Below are 26,133 nucleotides of genomic sequence, written 5' to 3'. Positions count from 1 at the left end.
TGTGCCCTCCCCAAAATAAATAAATAATAGTAATAAAAGAAAGCCTGGCTGGGGCGCCTGGGTGGCGCAGTCGGTTAAGCGTCCGACTTCAGCCAGGTCACGATCTCGCGGTCCGTGGGTTCGAGCCCCGCGTCGGGCTCTGGGCTGACGGCTCAGAGCCTGGAGCCTGTTTCCGATTCTGTGTCTCCCTCTCTCTCTGCCCCTCCCCCGTTCATGCTCTGTCTCTCTCTGTCCCAAAAATAAATAAACGTTGAAAAAAAAAATTAAAAAAAAAAAAAGATAGCCTGGAAACGTTTGGCCTCTGCTGGTGGCCCTTGCACTGTTGGTCACCTCCGATGGCCTGCCTTCCTGATGTCAAACTGAAGGCTGTCTATTTTGTTCTCTGTTTCCTCACTGTTGTACCTGCTGGACTTGCCCCTTTTCCAAAAGATAGCTTTGAGCTCGTGGAAGCCTGCTTTTGGAGAGGTGCTGAGCACCTCGTCCTGAGAGGCATTCCAGTACACTCTGGATGACAGCCTTAACGGCAGGGTTGGATGAGAGGCAACCTTCAGTAAGCTTATTTAAGGACCTCTCCAACCGGAACACTAGACTGCCCTGAGGAACGGAGTAACCCTGGATTCCTCGTGGTGCTCAGAACATGGGAGAGAAGATTACGGTCCTTGAACAAAGCTTCATCTACTGAGAAACTTTACCTACAAGGTGGAGGTAGCCCATTTGATTAACTTTTTTTTTGTTTGTTTTTACCTGTTTCCATTTAAACTTTACAGAAGAGGAGGGAAAAAAAATCAGCGATGATTTTTTTGGGGCCGTTTTTCTTCTTCCTTCCTTGGGTTCCTCAGACAAAGGAGGCCTTCAGTAGGGGTGAGGGAAGGGAGGAGCAGCCGCTATGATGGTCTTGGAGGAGGCTGGTTGCTGAAGAAGGAAAGCAAAGGCAAGAGGCACGTCCAAGTCTGGTTGCCCAAATGTTCTTTTTCTTTTTTCTTTTTTTTTTCTTTTTTTTTTTTAACTTTTTAACTTTTCTTTATTTTTGAGAGACAGAGCGTGAGCAGGGGAGGGGCAGAGAGAGAGGGAGACACGGAATCCGAAGCAGGCTCCAGGCTCTGAGCTCTCAGCACAGAGCCCGACACGGGGCTCGAACTCACGAACCATGAGAACATGACCTGAGCCAAAGTTGATGCTTAACACACTCAACTTGTCTGCTTCTTTCATTTCCCACATGCCTGCCACCCCCACCCCCACCCCACCACGGCTCCTGAAGCCCCAAAGTGAATTTTAAAAGTTGGGCTGTGAGGTCCGGCCACCAGGAAGTCGTAGGACGGCCGCTTAAATCGGGCGCTGGAGCCTGTGCAGTCTAGAGCAGGGCTTGGCCGACCGCAGCCCACTGCCTGTTCATATAAATAAAGTTTTATTGGAACACAGCCATGCCCATTTACGTATTGTCTTGGCTGCTTTCCCACCAGGACCGCAGAGTTGACAAGTCGCTGGAGACCATGTGGCCTGCGGAGTCTAAAACGTTTACCGTCTGGCCCTTGACGGGAAAAATTGCCAACTCCTGGTCAAGAGCGGTGACTCTCGGCCCTGGCTCAGTGTCAGCATCACCTGGGGAGCTTTAAAAAATGCAGATGCCTGGGCCCCGCCCCCAGGGGTTTGGATTCAATTAGTCTGGAGTGGAGCCCAGGCATCCCTACATTTTAGTTTCCCCAGGTGACTGTCCTTTGCAGCCAAAGTTGAGAATCACACGTTTAGTCTCAGTGGGTTTTTGTTTTCTTTTTTTTTTTTTTTTTTTTTTTTTTTTTTTTTTTAAGATTATAGAACTGGGATTTGCCATTCTCCAGGATTTCTACCCAAGGACAATGATCCAACCTTGACCTCAATGTCAGAGTGCAGCCCTTAGGTCTGAGCCACCTGTCTATTGCCTGAGGGAGACCTCTGATGATAAAATGCCTACAGTGACCCCGGGGACTAAATGTGCCTGAAGAGGGTTGGAGGTGAGCCGCGTTACGGTGAGGGGCCGAGTCTGTCCACATGCACGCCTGCACGCACACGGGGACACGCATCAGGGTGGCTCGTGTAGGTAGGTAACTGTTGTCCGTTTTCGAACGAACGCGTCTCGAGAAGGAACCCGTGTTGGGGCGCCTGGGTGGCTCGGTACGCTAAGCGTTTGACTCCTGGTTTCGGCTCAGGTCACGATCTCATGGTTGGTAGGTTCGAGCCCTGCGTTGGGCGGTACGCTGACAGTGTGGAGCCTGCTTGGGATTCTCTCTCTCTCCCTCTCTCTTCTACCCCTTCCTCACTTGCTCTCTCTCTCTCTCTCTTTCCAAAATAAATAAGTAAACTTTAAAAAAACAAAAGGAACCAGCGTTTCGTGACAGCGTTCATAATTGTCACCTCGGCACAGCTCGGTCCCAGGGCCCCAGCCCAGGCAGCTGGTCCTCTCTCCTGCTAATTAACGTGAAATGTTGGTGACACTTCCAGCTGGAGGAGAACCTGACACCTCTTGCCTTCCCCCATCGCAGGTTTCCAGCCCTACGTCTCTTGCTCAGGGTAGGAATTTAAAGTCGCACTGGTGTCACTTTTTGTTGGCAGGCGAGAGTTGTAAATGGGAATTTCACAGTTTGCTTTATCCCTCGCATTTAAAGCAAATATTAACCACCTTGCCTTCCGCGGTCTGTGTCTCCCATGTGGAGCCCAGTGCCTTCTGCCCTCCCGGCCGCTGTCCCCTTGGGGCCTGCTCTTTCTGGAGGCAGAACCGTGTCCACCAGCCAGAATAACCAACTCGTCCCGGTTTGCCAGGGCCTTTCCCTAGTTTTTAGCACTGAACGCACCGCGTCCCAGGACCCCCTCAGTCTCCCTCGGCGAAACGGGACAGCTGGTCACCCTGATACTTGGGATTCTCGCAATGGGTTTGCCTTTGTTCGTACTTGAAAACGTTGGTATGTCAGGTCAGGTGTGGGGTTTGTTGAAGACAGATGTGCTTAAAAATGCAAATTAAGGGACACCCGAGTGGCTCAGTCCGCTGAGTGCCCGACTTCTGCTTAGGCCGTGATCTCACGGTCTGTGGGTTCGATCCTCATGTAGGGCTCTGTGCTGACAGCTCAGAGCCGGGAGCCTGCTTCGGATTCTGTGTTTGCCCCTCCCTCACTCTCTCTCTGTCTCAAGAATATATAAACGTTAAAAAATATTTTAAAAATGCAAATTAAGGTCAAGAATAAGTAGCTGAACCCAGAGGTTGAGCTGATTCTTATGAGGCCTGTTTTGTGGATAAAACACCAGGTCAGCCTTTATCCTTCACTTGGACAACCTGGGCATGAAACAGAATCTTCATGAAGGTCCTTCAGTAAGATGTTAGCTCTGAAGGGGTTGGACCAGCCCGGTGCCACGGGGATAGTTTTGGCTTACGGTGACCGGGCTAGGGTCTTCTCCCAGCTGTACCGCCAAGGCTGGGGCAAGTCACGTGTCCTGGCTGAGGCTCGGCGCCCTCGGCCACCTCCGCAGGTGGCCGGGAGAATTCAACGGCGGACATCTGGTGATTCTCACTGTGTCAGGAAGAGGCTTAGCGTTGACTTCTTCCCTTCCTTCCTGGGGAGCCTGGTTCTCACTCGAGACAGATGTTAGGGGTAGCTGGGTGACTCAGTCGGTTAAGCATCCACCTCTCGGTTGCGGCTCAGGTCATGACCTCGTGGTGTGTGAGTTCGAGCCCCACATCGGGCTCTGCGCTGACAGCGGGGAGGCTGCTTGGGTTTCTCTCTCTCCCTGTCTCTCTGCCTCTCCCCCACTCACACCGTCTCCGTCTCTCTCAAAATAAATAGATAGAACGTAAAAAAAAATGTCAAAAAGGCAAGCGTCCACTAGGGTAGGCAGCTGCCCCAGCAACAACCCCAAGATGCCTGTGTCTTCACTCAGTGACCGCGTATTTCTGACTCACTGGGGTCCAACAGTGATATTCATCATCGGGCGCCGCTGCTGGGTGATCCTTGCCCAAAGGGGAGGCTCAGGAGTCCAGTCTCCTTCCCTCTTGTGACTCCGTCATCCTCTGTGTCCTTGGAACTGTCCCCGTGGGGGTGGGCACAAAGCACCGAGGATCGTACAGGCCTCGTCTGAAAGTGGCGTACCTCAGACCCACTTACCTTCCGTCGGCCGGGACTCCGTGGCGAGGCCCCCACCACCTGCCAGGGGGGCTGGGAAATGTAGTTTGGCTGTGTGCCCAAGAGGAGAAGGAAACCGGGTTTGGCAAACACATGATAGCCTCTGTCACAGGACGTGTAGCCGCCTAATTCATTGGCCGTCAGGACCCGGTGGAGACATCCCCCCTTAATGAACATCTCTGTGTTTCCGAAGTAGGCTCCTACAGGAAGTCGTGGTTAGTTTTACACAGGAAAGGGGTCTGGCTTCCAGTGATCTTCAAAATAAAGGGATCTCTTTATTGCAGGACTTATCAGGGCTTTTACTATACCGCTATTTCTCAGACTTATTGGACTCCTCTTTGGAGAGAGGCCTTTGAGAACTAGCAGTCTACAGAATGTGCTCCAGAAAACACTGCTTTAGAAGTTACTCAGAATTCAGAAGGCAGAACACTTTCACGACAACACTGGTGTAAAAAAACATCCCCAACATTTGTGGTCCGTGATGGAGAGTTCAGTCCCGCAAGGATCTCGGTGTCAAGGGTCCATGCGGTGAGCCTCCGCGGTAGGTGAAGAGAATACTTTTCTGCCTTTCCTTCCTTCTTCTTTTCTTCCCTCCCTCCTCCTCTCCCTCTCTCCATCCTTCCTTGTGGGACCTGTCAGGACAGGGGTCCACGTCTTATTATCCGTGGCTGAGCATCGTCATCATTATCGCCTCCCTGGATGGGTATGGGAATGATCTGTCCCGTGCCACTTAAATCCCCATCTCGATTTCAGCTGGACACGTCGGGGCAGCCGACCCGGTCTTCCCATCTGGGTGGATGTTAAAAATCCCTTTTCCTAAGCTTGGGTTTTTATGGCCGGCTGGCGTCATCCGTCATCATAAAAGTGGACTGAGATTTAGCACTGAGGTTAGACAGAATCACTCACAGAGAAAACTAGAGCGGGTTTATTTTTTTTTTTTTTATTTCTGTTACAGGCACCAGCCTAAATATATATGTATATATAGCTTAAAACTTAATTTGCTGTGTAATTGGGACTAGTTCTTTGGAGCCCTGGGTTATGGGTTTTGGAGCAGCCGAGAAGCAAGGGCACGGCGGGGCAGGACGTGCTATGTTAATTGGTGGCCTCTGGGACCCGTGAGAGAATTGGATTTAAGTCCCCAGTTAGAATGTGCTTGGCAGCTTTCTGGGAGTCTCCCCGGGTACATACCGGGGAGACCACCAGTCTGCACCGGCGGCTCAAGCAGGGCTCCATCCCGATGCCCCCAGGCGCATCCACGACGTGCACGAGGGACGGAGGAGAGCAGGCAGCACGGGAGTCACAGAGAGGGTGACAGAGCTCTGGTGGCTCTGGCCTGCCGCTTCTCTGTACGCTTGTCTGTAGTAAGTCTCGCGCCGCTCGGCCTCTGGTCCCGGCGAGGGTTTTGCATTTTATTACCAGAGTCTTGATAAAAGGGACGCAGGTCAGAGCAAACATGCGGGGAGGAAAAACAAAGGAAATTAAACGCAGAATCGCTGCTGGTGCAAGCCACATGGAGGCCTTGGCTTTAATACCACCAGAGCCGGTGGGGGGAAGTGGCCCCCAGGAGTCGGAACCAAAGGGACGTTGGCCTGGTATTCCTGAAGCCTGGCCCCTCTCCTGTTTAAAAAGAAATTGCCGTTTAATTTGTTTCTGAGTTTTATGTCTCAAGTGAACCAGCATGGGGCCACGTAATGAGGTTGTGTTTCTGGGAGGTGTTGAAAGACGGGAAAAGAGCAAACACGGCGTCCAGACGGGGTGGCCGAGGGTTCCCGGGGGGGGGGGGGTCTAGCAGCCCCGGGGCCGGAGGGGCCGGTGGGGGCTTCCCTGGGCGCTGGCCTCCCTGGGTGCCGGCTTCTGTGGGGCCAGAGGTGCCCTCGCACGGTCTGGTGGCGGTCCACCTGGCGACCAGCCGGAGGGAGCGGCCTCTCCATCTCTGTTTAAAGACCCCCGGGGCCAGCCCCAGCCGATGGAGGAGGGTGGCCTGGCTGAAGGGGGCCGAGGAGGACTCTTCGAATGAGAGAGGGTCTGAGCCACAGAGAAGAAGAGCGTTTGGCAAGAGTGGGAGAGTCTCTGTGAGCATCTCAGGGGGTTGGGCAAGAGCTTGCCACAGGAGGAACCCCTTAGAGATCGTCACAGGCGGGGGCTGTGGCTGTCCCCCGGGGCTGAGATGGCCTCCGTATAGTGCCACGCTTCACGGCAAATGGTGCCTGGGGGCTGGGAGCGGGTGCAGGCCGGGGCCTTGCCCCTGCACAAAACAGAAGCAGAGGTGGGAAGGTGTCGGGCCTCCCACCCCCCTGGCTGCCCCCACCCTCCCTCCTGGACGGAGATGGGTGGGTGAAGCCTTGGCCCTCAGCGCCCCTCCCACTGGGGACGGGCAGAACCCACCAGCCGTAGCCCCTGCCCTGGATGACCTCGCTGTCCCAGTCCTGTGTGTGTGACCCCCGCCCCCCCTTCCTTGCTGCCGCCTCCCGAGCACCGACCCGCCTGAAAGGAGCCTGGCCCCGTGAGGAGTTAAGGAAAGCCATCTGCTGGGCCACGCTTGTGCCCGTGGCGGGCCACGAACCGTGAGGACAGGTAGGTCTGGCTCCTGAGCCGTGACACACACCTGTCGCGCTGCCGGGTGACCTGCCGGATAGCTTTAACGCATGGTGCCCTCCCCGCACCGCGGGGAGGCCCTTCCGTGGCGGGGTAAGGCCAGCTCAGGTGCATCCGACCCTCGCAACCCCATGATGCGGGGACTATGACCCACTGTGTAGATGGGTAAACGGAGGCACTCGGGGACGGTACTGGCAGGCCTCTCGTTTGCTGAAGCTTTTCCCCGTATTCTGCGGCAGGGAAGGCTGACACTGGAACAGCCTGGGTGGTCCCTTAGGCCCTCCAGGGCTTCTCACCCTTGGTGCCGCTGACACCCTGGGCCGGAAAAATCTGTATTGTGGTAGGGGGCCGTTCAACAGCATCCCTGGCCTCAACCCACCTAGATGCCGGTCCGAACCCTTCCGCTTGGTCGTGACAGTCAAAAATTCTCCAGATGCCACCGGATGTCCCCAGGGGCCGAGGCACCTCTGCTTGAGCACCGCTGGGGACACTCCAGCCTTTCCAGGGCGCTCCCAACATGGGGAGTGGGGCGAGGGCAGCTGGAAAGCCGGAGGACTTCCTGGAGGTGGCCTTGGGGCACTGAGACCACCAGCCTGGCCGAGGAGGAGAGCGGTGAGGCCACAGCCCGTCCGTCTGCCTCCCGCCTCTCGCCAGGCTGGGTGGCGCTCCCAGCTGGCCTGCCTGAATGGACGTCACAGAATGAGCGTCCCCTGCAGGAATTCTGGTCTGCAGTCCTCCTCGTCAGTTCTGGTTCATCTCGCAGGGGAGTCAGAGACCCCCCCCCCGCCAAACTGTATGAATTCAGTGACTAAAGGCCACTATCGGGAAGAGCCCTTTGGACAACGAAGGAAAAAGAAATGACGTTTGTCTTGCCCGTTGCCGGTAGGCAAGCCCGGGAGACATATGTGTGTCCCCCTTTTTTCGTCTGCGGTGGGGCTTGTGTACCTGGCCCCAGGCCGCCTGCTCCTTCTACGCCAGGTGGCACACCAGTCACATCCTCCACCCTGCCTGAAGGTGGCCAAGAAATTGTGCCGCTTGTCTCTTCCCAGTAAGACCAGGTTTTCAAAGCGTGCAGTATCTCGCCCACAAGCCGGTTGAATGCAGGTTCTCAGGCCTTGGGGCCAGAGAGCGTGAGTCAGCAGGTCTTGGATAGGGTCCAGGGATTAGCATTTTAACTGTCACCCCAGAACCTCGTGATGTTAGCGATCCGTGGACCAGACTTCAAAAAATGCCACGGCGTTAGCTGATCACACTGAATTGTGTACGTGAATATCTTGGTGCTTTAGCTGTGTGTGTGTGTGTGTGTGTGTGTGTGTGTGGTTCTAAAAGGAATCAGTAAAATATCAATAGTGGTGATCTGTGAGTGTAATGTGATTTCAACAGATTTTAGACATGTCTCTTTACCCTGTCTTGTTTTAATTTTTTATCATGAGCATATGTTTATAAACAGATAAGCCATCAACCCTTTCTCGTGGGTGGGGAAGGGCAGAAATATTATAGAGGAAATATTACCTAGGAAAGAGGTTTAGCGGAAGCGTGGACATAGGGACAAAAGGGCACGGTGTCAATGAATCTGTTTTAACTCCCAAGTCAGCGTCTCCCACTCCGTGGCTCCCAAGTCCTGAGCTGGCCACAAGTGGTGGCCTGGAGAAGGGAGGAAGGTCACATTTTGAAATTATCTGTTCTTGGTAAAGCAGGGGCCCGAGTCACACGAGGGGATTTGGGAGGGTGGCCTTGAGCCAGAAGGCTGTGCCTTCCTCTCTGTCTCTGTCTCTCGGGGCCCCTGTCCAGCCAGCTCCTCCCGTTCCACGCTGCCCGGGCACTTGGACGCGCCCCGGCCAGCCAGGCAGACCCGGTGATGGCGATTTTACAACCCTGTTACTGCCCTGCCGTTGCCCAGCAAACCCGCACCGGGCCCCACAAACACTCCGTGAGAAGGCCAGACCCTTCCAGAAAAATGGTTCCCTACACCTTTACAACGTGATAGGTGCGGCGGAAAGAAAGGGGCCACTGGATTTATGGAAACTATATAAAGTTTACGGAGTCTTGGCAGGCCAGAAGTAGAAAGAGCCTGCAGGATGGGGGTGGGCATTTCGAAATGGAGAAGGTCACGATCAGACTTTTGTGGTGAGACACCGAACAAAATACTGCGATTCCAGGGCTTGCGGTGTGGCTGTGAGGTCAGCCACTGGGGCTGCCTTTTGGGGTGATGCCCTGGAATCTTCACCGCATGCCCGTGAGGAAGGCGCAGCTTTCCCCCTTCTGTAGAGGGGAGACTGAGGCAAAGGGATTTTGAAAGTCAGGAACTTGCCCAAGGTCGCACAGCTAGTGGTGTGTGTGGCTCTCAGCTGGGTGTTCTGAGGCAACCCAAATTCTCACCGTCTCTCCCCTGTGTATTGAGCGATGTGTCCCAGTTTCAGGTTCAGAAATTATGGTCTCCATTCCCTATTTCAGTTTGGGACTCATCTGTTATTTGTGATTTAGTTTCACGGTCCCCTGGTATCTTCAGTCATCACGTTCCCCTCCCGTGGGTCAGCTTTGCTGTCGAAGCTAATCTGTGCTGAGATTCCCGCCCCCCCGCCCCCCAGGCCGTGGCTGGAATGGAAATGAGGCCTCCCACAGGTTGACTGTGGACCAGGGCGGGGCTGGGACACTGCCCTCGCCTACAGGAGCCCCTCCGTGTCCCACTTCTACCGTGAGATCCTCATAGGACCCCCGGAGGAGTACCCCCTGGGGTCTGAAATCACCTCCCCTCATCCCCATCAGCCCTGGAAATTTCTTATTTCTCCTTGCATATGTGCCCTGTAGCATCCATGTTTTCTCTCCTACTTGGCTGTGAATTCTTGGAGTACAGATTCAAGCATTTTTTTTTTTTTTATTCTCTGATTTTGCCCACAGGGTCTGGTGTAGTTCCTGGCATGTAATGGTTATGGACTAAGTATCAGCTGGGAGAATGGAAGGAAGGAAGGAAGGATGGATGGATGGATGGATGGATGGGTTGAAGGAAGGAAGGAAGGATACATGGTTGGATGGATAGATGGATGGATGGATGGATGGATGGAAGAAAAAAAGGAAGGAAGGAAGGAATGAAGGATGGATGGATGGATGGATGGATGGGTTGAAGGAAGGAAGGAAGGATACATGGTTGGATGGATAGATGGATGGATTGAAGGAAGGAAGAAAAAGAAGGAAGAAAGGATGGATGGATGGATGGATGGATGGAAGGAAGAAAAGAAAGAAGGAACGTTGGATGGGTACATGGTTGGCTGGCTGGCTGGATGGATACATGGAAGGAAGGAAGGAAGGAAGGAAGGAAGGAAGGAAGGAAGGAAGGATACATGGTTGGATGGATGGATGGACAGACAGATGGGGTGGGTGGATGGATAGACACCCGCTTCCTTCCACACAGTTAAACCAGCCGTCCAAACGAGGTTCTCTCAGGCTTTCACTGAATGCACTTCTGTTTCAGGGGACGTCCTTCGCTCTCCCTGAAGCCATATGGAGAAACCAGCCTGAGTGTTTGAATGTGTGTGTAAATACTTTACAATCCCATAAACTTGTTTAAAGACAGGTGGGGGTGAAAGTATACACCGGGGCAGCCTTTGGGGAGGGCAATTTGGAAGTAGCTATTAAAATTGTAAATGTGCCCACCACTAAGACCCTGCAGCCCCGCTTTTAGCTGTCAGGCCTGAGACAGATTCATCTGCTTGTGCACAAAGAACCAGGCAGCAGGGCACTCGTGCAATCGTGCTGGCTGCAACACGGCCCGTAACAGTGAGAAAGTGGAAAGAGCTAAGTGCCATCAACCGAGGGACGGCCGCTAAGCTCTGGAACACCCACACCATAGAAAATGATACACAGGCAGAAAGGTCTCAAGTGGGGCTGGGGTCAGGGCACTCTCCAGTCTTCTGGAAAGCTCCGAGACTCTGTAGCTCATGGCCCTCAGCAAATGCTCCCCCCCCCCCCGCAACCCCGTTTCTACCCACCTCTTTTCCCTTCTTCCTCTTCTACCCACGAAACACAGTTTACTGGGATTAGCTCTTGAGTTCTTACACCGACTTGCTAAGTGACCTTTTCTTACAGCAAAGGAGGAAAAACGAGAGAAAAGCAGTTACGCGCCTAAGTACTGTCTGCCGGATCTTCAATTAAAAAGATTGAAAGGCACAATATTAAAATTTGATTTATGGGCACCGCTATCTACCTAATAATGAGGCCGAGAGGAAAAAAGAACCATAGCCATTACAGAAAACCGTAGCCCTTTTTCTCCCCTGGGAGATAAATTGCCTCCCATTTTCTTATTGCTAAAGAAACGTGAAATGGTTTTAAGCACATGCGACGCGTTCTTCCAAAATGTTGAAATCCAGAGCTGAGTGATTCAGGAGTCATCTGGCTCAGACATTTCAAGGAAGCTTCCAGAGTGGCCTAGCAGCTGGGCTGCGGAGGCTGCTTCTGTGTCCGGCCGAGCACCCAGACCTAGGCGCTAGCCCCCTTACCCAGGGTCCGGGTCCTAGGCAGCCAGCCGGCCAATGCCACACACAGGATCCAGGCCCGGGTCCCAACTTGGCTGTATTTAAGCTATTTAATCCTCCGTTTCTTAATCTGTAAAACGCGAGTAACCTTACTAATTGTGTGACAGTTTTGTTCCGTGTGTCTGAATTCATGGCTATTTAAAAACCATTGTTTGAGGGGCGCCTGGGTGGCGCAGTCGGTTAAGCGTCCGACTTCAGCCAGGTCACGATCTCGCGGTCCGTGAGTTCGAGCCCCGCGTCAGGCTCTGGGCTGATGGCTCAGAGCCTGGAGCCTGTTTCCGATTCTGTGTCTCCCTCTCTCTCTGCCCCTCCCCCGTTCATGCTCTGTCTCTCTCTGTCCCAAAAATAAAAAAATAAATAAATAAAACGTTGAAAAAAAAAATAAAAACCATTGTTTGAATGTTTATTTTTGAGAGAGAGAGACAGACAGAACAGACGGAATGTGAGCAGGGAAGGGGCAGAGAGAGAGAGAGAGAGGGAGCCACAGAATCCGAAGAAGCAGGCTCCAGGCTCCGAGCCGTCAGCACAGAGCCCAAGGCGGGGCTCGAACTCACAAACCGTGAGATCGAGACCTGAGCCGAAGTCAGATGATTGACTGAGCCACCCAGGCGCCCCTGAATTCATGGTTATTTATTCTAGTGAAGATGCCGTGGGTTGGGCTGGGGATGAGCAGGGTTTCAAGCGTTTTGCACACAGTTCTTTATACCCAGCTAATGGCTTTTCTTTGTTTTCAGTTGAGAGGGAAAATGTGCAGAAGAGAACCTTTACTCGATGGGTAAATCTCCATCTAGAGAAGGTAAGCGGGGCGCGTGGGTTTTTGTTAAGTGACAGATTCATCCGCGACCGAGCGCACAGCCCCGTAGTGCGGGGAGGGGGGGAAAGGGTGGCTCTGTATTTCCCGCTGTCGTTTTCTGCGCCCGTTCGTTGAAACGTCTGCTTGAGTACCTTTAACCACCAGGTGTCAAGCTCAGTGCTGGGAACGTGGTTCTGCCATCATGGGGCTGTCAGCCCAGTTGGGGAAGGAGAGGGTCTCTCTTTAAATAGGAATCAATGAACAAATGTTAGAAGACATTTATTACTGAACACCCCAAGGGCTTTCCTGGACACAGGGACTGGGGTGGGGACAGGGCTGGGCTTCCCGTACTAGGGGGATGGCAGGGGATTCTCAGCCAGAGCCATTTGTAGGTATCCGGATTGATGTATGCAAGGACTCGACACCTTGTAACAAAGCCAGATCCCCTGGTTAATCACATAATGTTGCTTTCGATCAACAGTGTGACCTGCCCTGTTTGGTGCATCAGGCACCCCGCTTAGTGCAGCACACATCTCCTTCTATCCCCATGACAACCCTCATCCCCCGGCTGGGGAAGGAGAGATTCTTTTTCTCTTCATAAGACAGCTGATTTATCAGGATTCATTTCACTCCTGTCATTTCTTCTTAAATTCCACGATCTGCTTCTCCAAATAGACGCAGCCCCGTCGCCTCATCTCCTTGTAGAGCTGGTAGCGTTCTCAGTGAGGTTAGGCGGATGGATTTTCTTCTCTCCACCTGAAAGGTACGAGAGCAAGTATTGACTGCCCGTGGAGTTAACCCCAAAGAAAAGTTCATGGAGGAAATCGCTGAAATGATTAGATCCCCGAGAAAAGAACGGTGGTTTCTCGGAAGCGCGGCGCTTGACCAAAATTCTAATTCGTGTAGTTTGCCTTTAGACCCGTAATATTTCCCGAGCAGCCCTTGACCACCCACACCTCTACTCGGCACCTAGACGATGGGCTCCCCTTGACCCAGGAGGACTCCCGACCTCCTTGGGATGAAGCACCGTAAATCATTTGCCAGTTGTTTTGACTATTGGTACATTTTCGGCAGTGCTCATAAAGCGAAGTGTTATTTTTGGAAAAAAAGGAAAACCGTTCCCCCGATCTGAGTTCGCCGAACTCCTAAATTAATGCCTGATGTGCGTCAGGATAGCTGGAAATTCCTCCTGGCGGATGGAGTGTGGCTATGGCATATTTCTTTTCCTTTCTTTCTTTCTTTCTTCTTTCTTTCTTTCTTTCTTTCTCTCTTCTTTTTCTTTCTTTCTTTCTTTCTTTTCTTTTTCTTTCTTTCTTTCTTTTTTCTTTCTTTCTTTCTCTCTTTCTTTCTTTCTTTCTCTTTTTCTTTCTTTCTCTCTTTCTTTTTTTCTCTCTTTCTTTCTTTCTTATTGAAAAATAAATACAGAAAAGGACAGCGGGTAAGGCCCCAAATACCCACGCACTCACTCACCACCCTCGGCGAGCCTCTGTGAGCATCCTCCTATCGGGGATTGCCTCCGTGGCCATGCTCCTGTCCCTTTTCCGGGGCAGGTGGGTAGCCCCGCTCTGAGGATAAATCAGATAGCACCTGAAACCGATGCCTAATAAACAGGGCAAAATTAACAGCCATGTTTCCAACCTTGAGACTTTCAAGGCCAACCTTTCATGTAAAGGAAACCCAGGAACCCCTCGGGGACTTGGGTTTAACTGCAATTTGAAGGCCGTTAGAAATATTTACTGAGTCTCGGGCTTCTGGAAAAATTCCTTAATTTACCGAAGGAGTTAGATCATGAAGAAAGCCCTGGGGGTGCTGTTTACTCGGCCATACCGATCTCATGAAGCCCGTGGAACGTTTGGGGCCCGAGCAGTGTTTTCGCTGGAACAGATTCAATTTCTCCTTCTGCCATCTCGCAGGATGGACTCTGGCCAAGGCCCCATTTGCTGCCGCCGAGGCTCTTACAGACACTGTCAGTGGAAATTACCCTCCAGATTCAACTCAAAAGCAAGGCTTGGCCACGGCCGGGGCTGGTAACTGGAAATTTTGTTAGTCCATCTATCAGGGGGTGTTCTGTTCGGGCGTCACGTTTTCTGCCTCGCATTAGCAGGAATAACATTTTCGTGAGAGTCTCCGTAACCCGACGCCGTCATGTTCCGTGTGGAATGTGCCCAAGGATCTGTGGGAGTTTGCAAAGAAAATAATTTGCCTCTTGGTTCAAAGTCGCTGTTGCCCTTGAAGCAAATCCCTCTTCTGTGCACCTGTGGGAGGAATCGCCCTGTATTTGGACAAACTGGGGGTCAAGGGGCTCGTATAAGGGGTAAGGAAATGCCACCTTCCTTAATAAAAAAATTTTTTTAATTTAAAATAAAAAAACAAAAAACAAAAAACAAAAACAGGAATTCTCCAAAGCTGTCACGGGAAGGAGGCCTTCCCGGAGGGAAAAGGTGCCCAGACCAAAACTCCTCCATGTTTCTGAGACTTCCCTCACCCCTGGGTCTCTGGCCGGTTACAGAGATCGTGTCTCCTGTGTGAACACCTCATTCATGTACCCAAGGAGCACAGAGAGCGAGGGCCCTGCCCAGCTGTTCTAATGTTGCCAAAAACCCCACTACCAAAAGGGAAACAGAGAATCACGCTGGGGGTGGGGCTTATTAAAAATACACATTTCTGGGGCGCCTGGGTGGCTCAGTCGGTTGAGCGTCCAACTTCGGCTCAGGTCATGATCTCGCGGTTTGTGAGTTCGAGCCCCGCGTCGGGCTCTGTGCTGACAGCTCGGAGCCTGGAGCCTGCTTCGGATTCTGTGTCTCCCTCTCTCTCTTCCCCTCCCCTGCTCGCACTCTCTCTCTCTCTCTCTCACTCTCTCTCAAAAATTAAATAAACATTAAAAAAATACACATTTCTGGAACCCCCGTTCCCTGAGATTCTGTACAGTAAGTTCTAATCATACTGCATTGAAGGAGGTATTATCAAGCTGGTTCAGTCAACAGAAACCGTTCTTCAAGCAAAGTGTTACTCGGAACCCTAAAGAAAGGCCAGTAAGAACGGAGCCTCTCTGATCGAAGGGGGTGCAGCGGGTCAGACTCTTTCTCGGCACCCCTCGGTCCCCACAGGGGACCCTGAAGCTGCTCCAGTAAAGTCTAGGGTTCCGGGAAACACATTTGCAAATCCCGGTGCTGGAGCGTCTGACCGGCAAGTTCCAGACAGCCCCGGGAGCTCCGGGCCACACGTCCAGCCAGACTCTTGGTGGACACAGCATGATGCCAGTTCCCCTAGACGGTGGACCTCTCCGGCTTTTCCCACCCAGGCCCCCTTCACGCTCCAGTTCATGTGAGCACAGTTGCCTCTGCCCCCAGCGAGAGGCCAGAACTTGGGCGAACCCGGTAAACCCAGAAAGAGAAGCCAGTGAGGTGGAGAGAAGGAGATTCAGGGCCGTTCCCTGTGGAAGGGTTCCAGCCAAGGATCATCTCCTTTTTCCCACTTACAGCCATGAGACATGCACCCCCTGGATGAAATGCCTCACTGCAGAGAACACCCCGAGACTCTGCAGGAAAGAAGCCACTTAACAAGCTGGTTCTCCTGACTCATTCATCTGGGAAGGCAGGAGTTGTGCCAGGCAGTGTTCCTACAGGATCTCGTTTCATTTTAGCCCCTGTGCTCTGAGATCTTGCAGAACAGGCCTCTAAGGCCCAGGGAGGGTCAGGAAGACGCCCGAGTCCCTGTTGAGGGTAGATCCTGGACTTGAACTCAGGTATGTCTGACTCCCTTGCTTCTCAGTGGAGCAGGTAAGAAGTTCGTCCTGAGATAACATTGGTTTCCTTAAGAAGCCAGTTTTGTGGAGGAACAGAGACAGTGGCATTCAGAATGCTGATGAACTTTTTAAGGGGCTCCTGGGTGGCTCAGTCGATTGAGCGTCCCACTCTTGATTTCAGCTCAGGTCATGATCCCAGGGTCATGGGATCCAGCCACGTGTTGGGCTCTGTGCTGAGCATGGAGCCTGCTTAAGATTCTCTCTCTCTCCCTCTCTCTCTCTCTCTCTCTCCTCTGACCCTCTCCCCCCACCTCTATCTCTAAAATTAAAAGAAAAATGCTGATTAACTTTTTAGTATGATTTTAGTTAGTTTGATCGGTAAGAATATTATTTTTGTATCCAAACATATAAATAGACAAGAACATCTACAGATAAATCAGCCTCCCAACCTCTGACTTCTGAACAGGCCTACACATTTGGTGGGGACGAAGGGTCCCCCCCCCCCAGCCGTCCAGCCACTCGGGAGACCAGCAGTCTGTCAACCCGGCCCCCACTGCCCCCAGCTGAGTCACACACGCTAGCGACCTTCCTGGCTTCCTCTGCCGAGGGTCCCACCACCTCTGGAGTTAGACTGAATCTTGAGGCGTCAACTGGCACCTCAGGAAGATGCACATACAGAGACGAAGCAGTATCGGATATGGGGGGGCGAGGGAGGGGGAGCCCTGCTGACGTCTATACCGAGGCCCAGAGGGTCACTGACCCAGGGTCATGCCATCGTGGTGGGGATCTGGGCACCGCCTGTCCGCAGCCAGTGAGTCCCGAAGAAGACACAGGACTGACTGTACAAAGAGCCGATTTGACCAAACACTGGGCATGTCACCTAGCCTCTTTGAGCCTCAGTGTCCCTAAATCTAAAGCGAAGGGCTTACACCAGGTAATTTCACGTGAGTCCTACTGGCATTATTTTATTCTTTGGAGGCCTGTCATCAAGACATGCCATTTCTTTCACCCCTTAAAGAGAAGCGTGGATACAATGGCCCTTGGGGGGGGGGTCTCAGATCTCAGGGTCCAACGCCCTCCAGGTCACTTGTTTGAGCTGCGCTCTGGTGCTGAGTCTCCTTGATTTGCCGGCACCCTCTCACCCCCAGGGGCTGCCCGCAGACAGATCTGGGGGTCCGGACGTCTTCCCTTGGGGGAGAATTGAAGCTTGGGAACAGTTTTGGGGATTATACGGGTCACTAATCAGCTTCCTCCCCCTCTTCTTCCACAGTGCGACCCACCCCTAGAAGTTAAAGATTTATTCATTGATATCCAAGATGGCAAAATCCTAATGGCTTTGTTAGAAGTCCTGTCTGGGCGGAATCTGGTACGTATGTCACGAAAGGGTCAGGGAGAAATAAAAGGCGAAGGCAAACACTGATCAAGGTTTCTTTGCAGCACAGAACTGTACGTAGGTGCACCCACCTGGCCATGCGTGGTCCTGTGACAAGAAACTTAGGAAGGGTGACATTCCTTTCCCAGTGGCCAAGAGTGATACAATCATGTGTAACGAAGCAGTGTCCTCCTTTTTTTTTTTTTAAGTAAATATACTTTAGTAAGTAAATAAATAAATGCCCAGTGTTTTCTGTAAGTCTTTGAAGGGTAAAGATTGGAACTAGATCGTTAAACTTTAGCTCTTCAGCCATTGTATTAACATGAAGGATAGGAAGGATCCGGAAGATTGAGGAGAAAGTCGTCTTACCAACTGAATTCCATTACAACTGCTGGCTTCTAGAACCTTCTCAGTAGTATAATCATTCCCCTTATCTGCGGAGGATACATTCCACGACCCCCAGTGGATGCCTGAAACTGCGGACAGTACTAAGCCCCATATATACTGTTTTTTCCTATACATACATCCCTCTGATTAAGTTCAATTTATAAATTAGGCACATTAAGAAGCACCTGGGGGGCTCAGTTGGTTAAGTGGCAGACCTCGGCTCAGGTCATGATCTCACGGTTGGTGGGTTCGAGCCCCGCGTCGGGCTCTGTGCTGACAGCTCGGAGCCTGGAGCCTGCTTCACATTCTGTGTCTTCCTCTCTCTCTGCCCCTCCCCTGCTTACACTGTCTCTCTCTCTCTCTCTCAAAAATAAAGAAACATTGAAAAAAAATAAATTAGGCACATGAAGAGATTAACAATAATAAATTAGAAGAATTACACCAATTCACTGTAATAAAAGCTATTTGAATATGGTCTCTCTCAACATACTGTACTCGCCCTTCTTGTGACAATGGGAGGTGATAAAAGGCCCATGTGATGAGGTAAAGTGAGGTGAGGGACGTGGGCTCTGTGACATAGCATGAGGCCACTGTTGACCCTCTGACCACTCGTCGGAAGGAGGATCATCTGCTTCGGGGCCGCGGTTGACCGCGGGTGACAGACTGGTGAAAGTGAAAGCACGAGTAAGGAGGGGCCGCTGTAGAAGCCACATTGAATTGAACCAGCCCGTCTTGAGGTTCATTGCACTTAGGACCCTCACCATACATGTCCATGTAGCTTATGTCTGCTGTGTGTGGGTTGGTTATCTCTCTCCCATTCCCCGAGCGGGGGTGCTCAACCTCAATGCTGTTGACATTTTGGGTCCGACATTTGCAGTCCTGGGCACTGCATTCATGGTCTCTACCCCCTGGGTGCCAGGAGCACCCCCAGGTGTGACAGCCAAAAATGTCACTAGATACTACTGCCAGATGTCCACGGAGAGGGCACGATGACCCGGCCGAAATGCCAGTGGTGGTGACGTCGAGAAACCCTTCTGTAGAGTCTAGTGTTTGACGTGGCATCCGTGAGCCGTTGTGGCTAATGCGGGTCCCCAACTCTACCAGCCCGCTGCCCACATCCAGTTCTAGCTACAGGCTTGAAGTCAAGAGCCCCTCCTGTTTTCAGATCTAATGTAGCTAGAATCTCATCACACCCCTTAACTCTTCCTGTCTTCACCCTCCCAAAAGCAAAACGGGAGACACCTGTTAGCAGCTCCGGGGGGCTGTGCAGAGTCACGTCGTGAACTCTCACCAAGGGTGGACTCATGGAGGTCAAAACCGTGTTGGTGTCTCAGCAGGTCCCGCAATGAGCCAACAGCACAGTCCCCACAGAGCTCCCTGAGAAAGCGTATCCAGTTCCTTGCTCTGTGTTCGCAGCAACACAAGCTCCCACTTTGCTGCCGGGCCACTGGCCGATAGATGCCATGTCGTTGCTGGGCCTGTGTTGGGGGCCTTCGGTTCTGGAGCCCGGCTGAGAATAGGCCTCTGCTTACCCATGAGCTTGGCTGGCAGCTCACAGCTGGTGCAGCTGGTCCCCACTGGTTTGCCTTGTAATGTCGGCCAGCCGTCTGGAGGTGCTTCGGTGAGCTTCAGGGTGGGATAGTTTCCTTGGGATATTCAGCTGCTGTTGTTAAAATTTTAGCTTCTGCAAGCAGCTCTCTTCCTCTCTGTATTTGCCTCCTAGCTCTCTGTCTCTCTATCTTTCTGTTTCTGTCTATAGTTCTCTCTCCTCTATCTCTCTCTGCCTGCCTGTCTCTCTCTCTGTCTCTCTTGTCTGTCTCTCTCTCTCTCTACCCCTCTGTTTCTGTCTGTATTTCTCTCTCCTCTCTCTCTGCCTGTCTGTCTCTCTCTGTCTCATCTGTCTCTCTCTCCACCTGTTTCTGTATTTCTCTCTCTTCTCTCTGTCTCTGCCTGCCTGGCTTTCTGTCTCTGTGTGTGTCTGTCTCTTGTCTCTCTCCATCTCTCTGTTTCTGTCTGCATTTCTCCCCTCTCTCTGTCTCTGTCTCTCTCTGTGTCTCCATCTCTGTTTCTCTGTCTCAGTATCTCTGCCTGTCTGTCTCTGCCTGGCTGTCTCTGTCTGTCTGTTTCTCTCTCTGACCTGGGATAAGTGTCCACAAAGCTCTCGGCTGGAAAACTGAAACATCTGCCGCCTCTAGGAGGGACCTGCTGGGTGATTTAGCAGCTGCGGGGACGCCCCGGCCGATGCTCCCTGCCTGACAAAACCGTCAGAGCAGAGAGGAGAACACATCCCTGGAGGTCTCCGGAGAAGGAGGAATGTCAAAGCCAGGAGCCGGGTCAGAGAGAAAAATTTGACAAATCTGTCCCCTGTGTAACCTGCCTGGGCACCCCCTTCCCGCACAGACTCAAGTGAGTTAAGTCCCCAGAACCATAAATAAGCTGGATTTCAGCTGCGAGCCCCTAACTGTCTCTTGAGATTAATGCGAACACGGTAAAGACAAAGAGGCACACCGCCACCCTCCCAGCACCACCGGGCATTGAGAGTCTCGTTGGGCTCACTTCTCCTTTGCTCTGTTCTGTGTTGCAGCTGCATGAGTACAAGTCCTCATCCCATCGTATTTTCCGGTTGAACAACATAGCGAAAGCACTTAAGTTTTTGGAAGATAGCAATGTAAGTATTTGAAACACACATGCTTTTCTTGGGACGAAAGGGACGTAATTTGAAGTTCAGTGCCGGTCGCGGGAGAAAGCGTGAAAGGGGGACCCTGCGAAAATGGCAGAATGAAACTAAGTTTCAACCTAACGGGACTCACTCAGGTAATCCTTCAGCTGGAGAGATGGTCCTGGCCTCCCTGCCCGCCCCTCTCTGATCACCTAGACGCCGACTCTGACGGACGCCCAGCCTGGAAAGGGTGGCCCAGGGCACTGACTGGCTCACTGGCCCTTAGCAGCTGACGTTTGCTTCTTTATCCCTTTAAATAGTAGGACCGTGGGCACGCCACCTTGGGCGACTCTCTCTTAGAACACAGACTATCTGAGAAGCAGGAGCAAAGTGGGGCTAAAGGAGACAGGGGGAGAATCCCAACATGTCTTCTTTCTTGGATAGAACTCTCTAGATTTAAATTGGTTCTCTCTGTGCTTTCGGCTCTGTTTCGTGTCCTTCACAAACGAGCAGGGGTGGTCTAGAGGGGAGAAATTTCCAGAACTCCTCTTTTGTTAAGTTTCACCTGTTAACCCGGGTCAAAGGCCCTCTCGGCTTGCCTGATGCATCGGCACGTGCAGTAAGACTTCAGCAGGCGTGATCCACTTGGGGTTCCTGATGGTGGGCAACAGCAGCTGACCTTGGGTGACGTCAGCAGAAAAGGAATTTGTTAAAAAGCTGCCCAGTAGTGCACAGAATGCCCTAATAGACTGCGGAGTCGGGGAGGGGGCCCAGGAATTCACGGTGCCAGGACCGCTGCAGACCCGCCTCCCCGAGCGCACAGCCACTGCCATTGTCCCCGCTGCCTCTGGGAGAAGAACGTCACTGCCCCCGCCCGGGAAGGAGCTCTCAGGGTCACACATTCAGATTCGAAGGCCTGGGCTGCCGTGCCTGGATCCCACGCACGCCCCCGCTGCTGCCGTGGGGGAGAGGAAGCACTTCCGGCTTTTGAAGAAGGAGGTGGGCACCGTCTCCCGTACTGTGGGGAAAGCCCCAGACACAGGAGGGTGTTCCGATGGTGGCAGCCAAAGAGCATAGTGCAGTTCGTAGCAGCGTCGTTCACGGTAGCCAAAAGGTGGAGGCAACCCAGGTGTTCATCCGTGGATGAGTGGGTGAACAATATGGCATCTGTCCACACCGTGGAATATTACTCAGCCATGAAAAAGGGTGGGGTACTGACACGGGCTCCTGCATGGCTGAATCTTGAAAATGTTACGTCGAGTGAAGGAAGCCAGACACAAAAGACCACTTATTCTTTGATTCCGTTCCTGTGAAGAGTCCGGCACTGGGAAATCTGGACTCAGAAAATAGAGTCGTGCCTGCTTAGGGACTGGAGGGGGTGATAGTTAAAGGTAGGGGGGTCTCTTATGGAGGTGATGATGAAGATTTCTGAAATTGTGGCGGTGGGCGCGTACCTCTGTGAATATGCTGAAAACTTGACTGCTGTATCTTAAATGGGTGAAGGGAACGTGAGTTACAGCTCAATAAAGCTGTTGCAAAAAAAAAAAAAAAAAAAAAAAAAAAGCACGTCACATATTTGTGAAAATGGCTGGCCTGTCTGTGGAGTTGGCCTCACCTTGGCCTCCTCCGAGCTCATGGGGCTGCTACTTCCAACCTGGGAGAATTAGGCAGACTCCCCGAGCCTTGGTTCCCTCATCTGTAAAATGGAAGTGAGAAACCACAGCGCGTCTCCGAGCGTCGTTGAGGGTTGAGGGTGTCCGGCCGGGTCGCCTTCAGCCAAGCGCCTCGGCCCGGGACGAGGGCTCTGTTAGCACCTGCTCTGACCGCCTCCCTGCCCCCTGCACCTCTGCTGTGGGGAGGGAGCTCTGGGCATGGGTCTTCTAAGCAGCGCCTCCCCTCCATCCCAAGGAGCTTTGTTTCTGTGACAACGTAGGGCCTTGGAACAGCTGCCGGGGGTGGTCCTCGCTCTTCCGGCTGGTCAACCCCTAAGGGCTTCCCTGCCCTATCAGCCGCCTCGTCTTGCTGGGCCTAGAATGTAGGCAGCAGTCTCCCACTGCGTCTGTCAGAACCACCCGTGTAGATGGTGGGCTTGCTTCCAAGGGCCCTTCAGGACACATTGAGCAAGTGTCTTCTGCGGGGCCGGGGGTGTGCTCCACATTGGGGACACATAACTGCGTTAGAAGCACATCTGCACATTTAAGGAGCTTTGAGCCCGGTGGAAGAGGCCTCCCGTGGACAGGATGCTGCGTGTGCTGTCACACCAGGGGCACACAGGGCAGCAGTGAGCCCTTAGGGGTGGAAACCGGTGGCCGGCAGGTGAGGACGGCGGGCAGTGCGGGCAGGACTGGCCCCCGCCCGGGTGTGGCCCTGGGGAAGCCCACAGCTAGCTCAGGAAAGCCTGGCCTCTGCCACCCGCCGGGGGCTGGCCCACCGTCCTACTCAGTGTCTCCCTACATGGCAGCTCTGTCATTTCCTCACTTCGGAACGTTTCCCCCGAAGCTCAGCTCCGAGGGCCACGCGTGGCTTCCTCCCGGTAGGAGCGAAGTCCGGGACGATCACGTCGAGCACTTTGATCTCCCCGCATTGGAAGAGTGCAGTGAGCCACCAAATGGAGGGGGCTGTCAGAGCCTGGGGGTCAGGAGACAGCAGGCCGCGTATGAGCCATCACATGGGACAGTGACGTTCACGTGGGACACCGCTGACGTGTGCGGAGGAAACGCTGGACCTGAATTTGATCAGCCGTGTCATTCGCGATATTGACAACTCGCCCCGGCCTGCCGGTGATGAATTCCCGCTGCCCGAGTTATAAACTCTCTGCGAGACAGACCTCGGCCAGGGAGCTCGGGAGTCTCTCCCCCCCTGCCTAGGAAAGCCCAGCCCTGCTGATCGGGGTTGTCAGAAGTCCCTGGCGAGCTGATAGGATCGGAGAGCGGTGTGGAACGTTTGTAAAAGGCCCGAGGGAAAGGGAGAAAGGAGTGTTTGTGCGAGACGCTGTCCCCGTGCTTGCTTCCCGGAGTCTGGCAGAATTTCGCAGGGTGGGTTTGAGAGCATGCCCTGACTTACTCTGAATTCTCCTCTCTCCCCACCAAAGAATGGTTTCTCGCTTTTGTGAAGGACTTGTGAAGGAAGAAGCAGCGAGCGTGATAAAGGCTGCGGTGGCCCGCGAGCTCTTAAGTGTGTGTTCCCCAGCCCTTTACAGAAGAAGTGTGCACACGCCTGATCTGTGTACTCAGATTCTGTTTGCAGGAGAAAATGATGACGTGGCCAGAGGCCCTTGAACCTGAGCGTGTATATCAGAATCAGGGTCTTTTGTGGTTCCATACAAACTTTAGGATTGCTGGTTCTAGCTTCGAGAAGAATGCTGGTGCAATTTTGATTGGGATTGCCTTGAATGTGTAGATAGCTTTGGGTAGTATTGACATTTTAACGATATTTATTCTTCCGATCCACGAGCACGGCATGTTTTTCCATTTCTTTGTGTCTTCTTCAATTTCCTTCATAAGCTTTCTATTGTTTTCAGCATATAGATCTTTTACATCTTTGGTTAGGTTTATTCCTAGGTATTTTATGATTCTTGGTGCAATGGTGAATGCGATAAATTATGGGAAGAGCCTAAATGTCCATCCACGGATGAATGGATAAGGAATGTGGTTTATGTATACAATGGAATACTACTTGGCAACGAGGAAGACTGAAATATGGCCTCTTGTCGCAACGTGGATGGAACTGGAGAGGGTGATGCTAAGTGAAATAAGCCATACAGAGAAAGACAGACACCATATGGTTTCACTCATGTGGATCCTGAGAAACTTAACAGGAACCCATGGGGGAGGGGAAGGAAAAAAAAAAAAAAAAGAGGTTAGAGTGGGAGAGAGCCAAAGCATAAGAGACTCTTAAAAACTGAGAATAGCGGTGCCTGGATGGCTTGGTCGGTTAAGCGTCTGACTTCGTCTCAGGTCATGATCTCACGGTCCGTGAGTTCGAGCCCTGCATCAGGCTCTGTGCTGACAGCTCAGAGCCTGGACCCTGTTTCAGATTCTGTGTCTCCCTCTCTCTCTGCCCCTCCCCCGTTCATGCTCTGTCTCTCTCTGTCTCAAAAATAAATAAACTTTAAAAAAAAAATTAAAAAAAAAACTGAGAATAAACTGAGGGTGGATGGGGGGTGGGAGGGAGGGGAGGGTGGGTGATGGGCATGGAGGAGGGCACCTGTTGGGATGAGCACAGAGGGTCGTATGGAAACCAATTGGACAATAAATTTCATACTAAAAAAAAAATCAAATGCAGGTTCAAATGCAGGTGCCTGGGCCCTACTCTGGGACTTCCTGATTCAGTAGGACTAGGAGAGAATTTGCCATCTAACCAAATCCCAGGCAGTGCTGTTACCCCTGGCCCGGGGAGCATAGTTTGAGAACCAGCGCCTTCGGGATTCACCAAAGCATCATCCTATGGTCAGGACGTAGTTAAATAAATAGGTAATCCCCTGAGGGTTTCTATAATAGATGCATTTTTTTTTAATGTTTTTATTTATTTTTGAAGGAGAGAGAGACCGAGCGTGAGCAGGGGAGGAGCAGAGAGAGAAGGAGACATAGAATTTGAAGCAGGCTCCAGGCTCCGAGCTGTCAGCTCTGAGCCCGATGCGGGGCTCGAACTCACGAACTGGGAGATCATGACCTGAGCCGAAGTCGGACGCTTAGCCGACTGAGCCACCCAGGCGCCCCTATAATAGATGCATTTTAACCGGGATATTTTGGAATGATGCAGAAGTTCGGGGTAGAAGCCTTATCCCAATACGCTATTTGTAATGAGCAATGGAGAATTATCCATCGCGGTCCACGATGGCTGATGTTGGTGTTCTGCATTTGTCCAAAAATGCGTTGAATGTGGAGGTTTGGTGTTGTTAGGGTAGCATTCAGACAGACCCGGTGGACACGTGCCCAGCCCTCCCTGAAAAGAGTGACTCAGACCTTTCCTGGCTGTGTGTCCCAGCCACATTACATGTGGCCTCTGTGAAACTTCCTCCCCTGAGATGGAGGGATAATAGAAGCACCTGCGTTGTGGGCTTCTTGTGGGTCGAACCGGGTTCATCCTTACAAGGAGCTGAGGCTAGGGTCTGCGCGTGGTAAACGCAATACACGTGTGTATTAAATACAATCACGTTCGCTTTGCACGCTGGGGTCCCAGAGGTGGCCTCGGGCAGCACTGAACGATACAGACGAGAAGGAGAAACAGGTCCACGAGGGCGTCAGAAAACAACAGGTTACACCCCGTGTTAAGCTCATAAATTGCTTCTCCCCAGGTCAAACTGGTTAGCATCGACGCAGCGGAAATAGCAGACGGCAACCCCTCTTTGGTTCTTGGGCTGATATGGAACATAATTCTCTTCTTCCAGGTAAAGTAATTTCCTCTCCGTAACGCGCGGTAATGATCTCCTTGAGCCCGCTTAGTGCCAACAGAACAGAGCGGGGCCAGATCGAGGGAGACTGGGAGATCCTGCTTCTGATATATTTTGACTTCTCCGTTTCTTGAGAAAGAACCAGAGAGACCCGGCTGCCAGAGTCCCTGTGATTTTAATAGTGATGCGAGCTCTGTTCTCCAGAAGAGTCTAGCCATCCTCTTGGGACTTAAAGAGTTAAATATTTGCTTCAGAAAATAATTTTGTTCTGAAGTGTCACAAAAACTGGGAAATGCTTGTGATCAAAAATCGAACTTGGAGTTACTTTCCTAAAATGACGCATGCGCGGCAGATGTAATTAAAGAGTCGGAGTGAGGGGCGCCTGGGTGGCGCAGTCGGTTAAGCGTCCGACTTCAGCCAGGTCACGATCTCGCGGTCCGGGAGTTCGAGCCCCGCGTCAGGCTCTGGGCTGATGGCTCAGAGCCTGGAGCCTGTTTCCGATTCTGTGTCTCCCTC

The 26,133-nt window shown here is 52.3% G+C and overlaps 1 protein-coding gene across 4 annotated transcripts in view; it reads left to right on the top strand.

The window, feature by feature from the left end:
* CLMN (calmin) overlaps window positions 1-26,133 on the top strand; it is a 112,447-nt gene that overhangs the window by 63,284 nt on the left and 23,030 nt on the right. For all 4 annotated transcript variants that reach the window (XM_030319894.1, XM_030319893.1, XM_030319892.1 and 1 more), the window contains exons 2-5: window positions 12,004-12,065; window positions 17,078-17,173; window positions 20,151-20,234; window positions 25,522-25,614. In XM_030319894.1, the coding sequence (XP_030175754.1) occupies window positions 12,004-12,065; window positions 17,078-17,173; window positions 20,151-20,234; window positions 25,522-25,614 (335 nt within the window). The remainder of the gene's footprint in view (window positions 1-12,003; window positions 12,066-17,077; window positions 17,174-20,150; window positions 20,235-25,521; window positions 25,615-26,133) is intronic.

Source organism: Lynx canadensis, chromosome B3 (assembly GCF_007474595.2).
Source record: "Lynx canadensis isolate LIC74 chromosome B3, mLynCan4.pri.v2, whole genome shotgun sequence".
In the NCBI taxonomy this organism is placed as follows: Eukaryota; Metazoa; Chordata; class Mammalia; order Carnivora; family Felidae; genus Lynx; species Lynx canadensis.
The sequence above is the reverse complement of the archived record's forward strand: the minus strand, read 5'-3'. Positions and strand labels throughout refer to the sequence as shown.